Genomic DNA, 3,010 nt, shown 5'->3' with positions numbered 1-3,010 from the left:
AGCCGCCAGCAGCTCTCCAGCCCAGCGCTGGCTCCTAGGAGACACTTGCTCCTTTGTAATTCTCCGCTGGGTGATCCTCAAAGGACCCTTGTTGAACTGTTTGGGGGTTTCTTTCTTTCTTCCGAATGGAAGCGGCCTCACCTCGCTCTGCGTTTGCTTCTGAAGAGGAAGCTGCATGTAAACTCGTACCTAGAAACACCTAATTACCAGCGAAACCGGTTGAGGCAAGCTGCTGAACACCAGCTTTAGTGACGCTGCTGTACCATCCCACGGTCCGCGTGGGTCTGGGTGGAGGCCGGCACGTGAGGCTGGCGGGGAGCCCGGCGTTACTCAGAGCCCGGGCTGAGCTCTGGCAAGCCCGGCTGGAGCTTCCCTCCCAAAAGGAGCTCCCAGCTCAGTGTGCAAAGCCGGGAACAACTCGAAAGGCGTAAATCCCAGCTCAAGGGGTTCAGGCTTTGAGGGGGGGGACACCACGCTGGCCTCAGGAAGCGTGGGTGAGGGGGGATGCATCAGCCCGGCCCGAGGAGCAGCTGGGGCCGCCTTCGCCTCCCGTCTCCCTGCTGCCAAATCAGCTTTGCAGCCCTTCATAAACACTGAAAAGCTCCTTATTTGTATTTAATTTTGAGGCTTAACTTTCCCTTTCTCTGCTGGATGAACGTCAGAGGATTCAGAGAGGACAAGGAGAGCAAAAGGGCCCAGGAAAGCTCTTGCCTGATGGAGAAGGATGGTGGGATGCATCCTTCTGGAAACACGCCCGGAATAACAAACGGATTTTTTCTGTGGATCAACCCTTCACGCTGTGCTGCCAGGGAAGTCCAAGATGGCAAATTTTAACCTGACGGGTACCCAGCCTGCAGAAATCGGCTGTGCCAGACTGTGACAGGTCAGACTGAGCCTCAGAGCTTTCACATCCCCCAGAGAACCGGATCCTGAATATTCCTTTTGGCCACAGCAGCATTTAAAGTCTCCCAGCCAGACTCAGGAGAGAGAGAATCATTTACATCTTAGGACATAATTCAATTTCTAGCTAATGAAGGTTAAAATATATTTATAATTGTTTTCTCATATCTTCTGGCTGCTAAGTATTTAATAGAAGAAGATTTCTATTGATACGACAGTCTTTAACCTCATAAATGGTTTACATGGTGTAGTGGCTGGCAGACGGAGCTGAATTCAAGCTGAAGATACAGTTCTGATGCCGAAGAGCAAGTGTAATTAAGCACTGAGCAATTTAGAAAATCCACTACGGTTCCAGCTATCTCATAAGGTCTTTTACGTCACGGACATGGATCTTGTCTTAAAAACAGGCTTTGGCTCAGCCAGGGTGAAGGGCTCGGACCCCTTCCGCATCCGGAGATTCTGGGGGAAGCGACTGGCTCTGTAAATGCAGGAGATGGAGTTGTGTTAAGAGGGTCACCACCCTGCTCTTTAAAAGATGGTGTCACGGACACTTCCTGGGGTAGCCAACCCCTAACGTACCGTAGGGCCAGCTTGGGAGTGACCAACATCCGCTCAACAGCTTCTAAGAAACTTTCAGCTTTTACAAAACTGTATTTTGCCCTGTTTTTACAGCCAGCAACGTTAAAAAAAGCAAACCCAAGCAACACCTGCACCTCGAGGTTTACCTTTAGCAGAAGAAACGGCGTGATAACGTTGTAAGCCATGTGGAAATAATCCCCAGCACTTGGTTTGTTTAGAGGAAACCACTCCAAAGGTAGGATTATCTGAGGGGTGGGAAAAAGCACATCAGTATGTCCTCACCACCAGCCCATGATTACAGCCCCCTCACTGAAAGACGGGGAGAAACTCCTCGCTTTGGACTCGCGCTCTTTGCCAACTGTCAGCAACGGAGCTGGGCAGCTCTGCTTGCCGTAACGTCCCTAAAAGCACAATCTGGAGGCGGGTGCTGAGTGCACAGCGTGTTTACATCACGGCTGTTGGCTCCTCTGGCTGCCCCATGCCGACACCGTGACGGTGCGTGGCGAGCGAGCGAGGAAGGGGTTGGGGAGTCCTGCAGCAGCGGGATCTCCGTTAACCCTGTCACGTGCCAGCAATAAAGAATTACATCTGAGGGTGATGGCCGCTTCTGCCGTGTGGAGAGCAGAGTCCCAAGCTCCGGAGAAACAGGAAAGGTATAGGGAAGAGCAGTAAGAACCTGTCCGTGTCACTTTTGTTATGAAAACATAAAGCTGTGGGATAGATTTTGTGCAACACGTTTCCCACATACCTTCCCCGTGACTGGAGCAACACGCCTGGTACCAGTTACACCAGCACGTCCCAGCGGTGCTGGTCTCAAGGGCAGCTCTTCAACGTCATCCCTTAGGTGTAGAAAACAGGGGACCACCACACCACAGCCCACCCTCCACCCTCAATACGTTGACGGCAAGCAAAGCCGCGGGCCTGCCTCCAACACACTCACCATCGCAATGGGACGCCCGAAGTCCAGCACCCAGTTCTGCAGAGTGAAGTAGAACCACAGGTCAAAATGAAACGGGGAGGTCTTGAAGGTCTCCTCGCCCTTGACTGCCCCATGCCTGGAGATGACAAAAGGGACACTGTCAGCCTTCACCATGTAACAGGTTTTGGAAGAGGCAGGGCGCAGGCTCCAGGTTTGCATCGCCACCCAAAACCTGTGCTTCCCTGGCTGCCGGCATGCCTCCAGGCTTTGGGATCCATGGGTGAGAAACAAAGTCCAGAGGCCAAAGAGAGGGGGAAGCAGTACAGAAAGGCAAAGTGTTACTAGAACCTGGCCCATCCCTGTAAGAAGGCTCTTCCTGGCTGAGAAGGGAGCACAGAAGCAGGATGAAAAGCTGAAGTGCTGAATTAAGTGCAACTATTTTTAACTTTTGCATGACGAGGCAAAATTCAACTCCCACGGCACTTCTGCGGAACGCCAAAAAGGCACTGATGCCTGGTGGTACTCCAGCACGGGGATGCTCTGCCCGCACCATCACCTTCATCTCCCACGCTGACGATCATCCGCCTCTGCGGAGCAAGGCCTGATCCCAGC

The 3,010-nt window shown here is 52.6% G+C and overlaps 1 protein-coding gene across 1 annotated transcript in view; it reads right to left on the bottom strand.

The window, feature by feature from the left end:
• CLN6 (ceroid-lipofuscinosis, neuronal 6, late infantile, variant) overlaps positions 1-2,617 on the bottom strand; it is a 7,040-nt gene extending 4,423 nt beyond the window's left edge. The window contains exons 1-2 of the mRNA XM_010156051.1: positions 2,420-2,617; positions 1,626-1,724 (exon numbers count right to left, since the gene is read on the bottom strand). Of these exons, the coding sequence (XP_010154353.1) occupies positions 1,626-1,724; positions 2,420-2,617 (297 nt within the window). The remainder of the gene's footprint in view (positions 1-1,625; positions 1,725-2,419) is intronic.
• Between the last annotated feature and the right edge of the window lie 393 nt (positions 2,618-3,010).

The sequence above is a fragment of the Eurypyga helias genome, unplaced genomic scaffold (assembly GCF_000690775.1).
Source record: "Eurypyga helias isolate BGI_N326 unplaced genomic scaffold, ASM69077v1 scaffold2977, whole genome shotgun sequence".
NCBI classification, from domain to species: domain Eukaryota; kingdom Metazoa; phylum Chordata; class Aves; order Eurypygiformes; family Eurypygidae; genus Eurypyga; species Eurypyga helias.
Note: the sequence above shows the minus strand (reverse complement) of the source record. Positions and strands in the feature narration are given on the sequence as shown.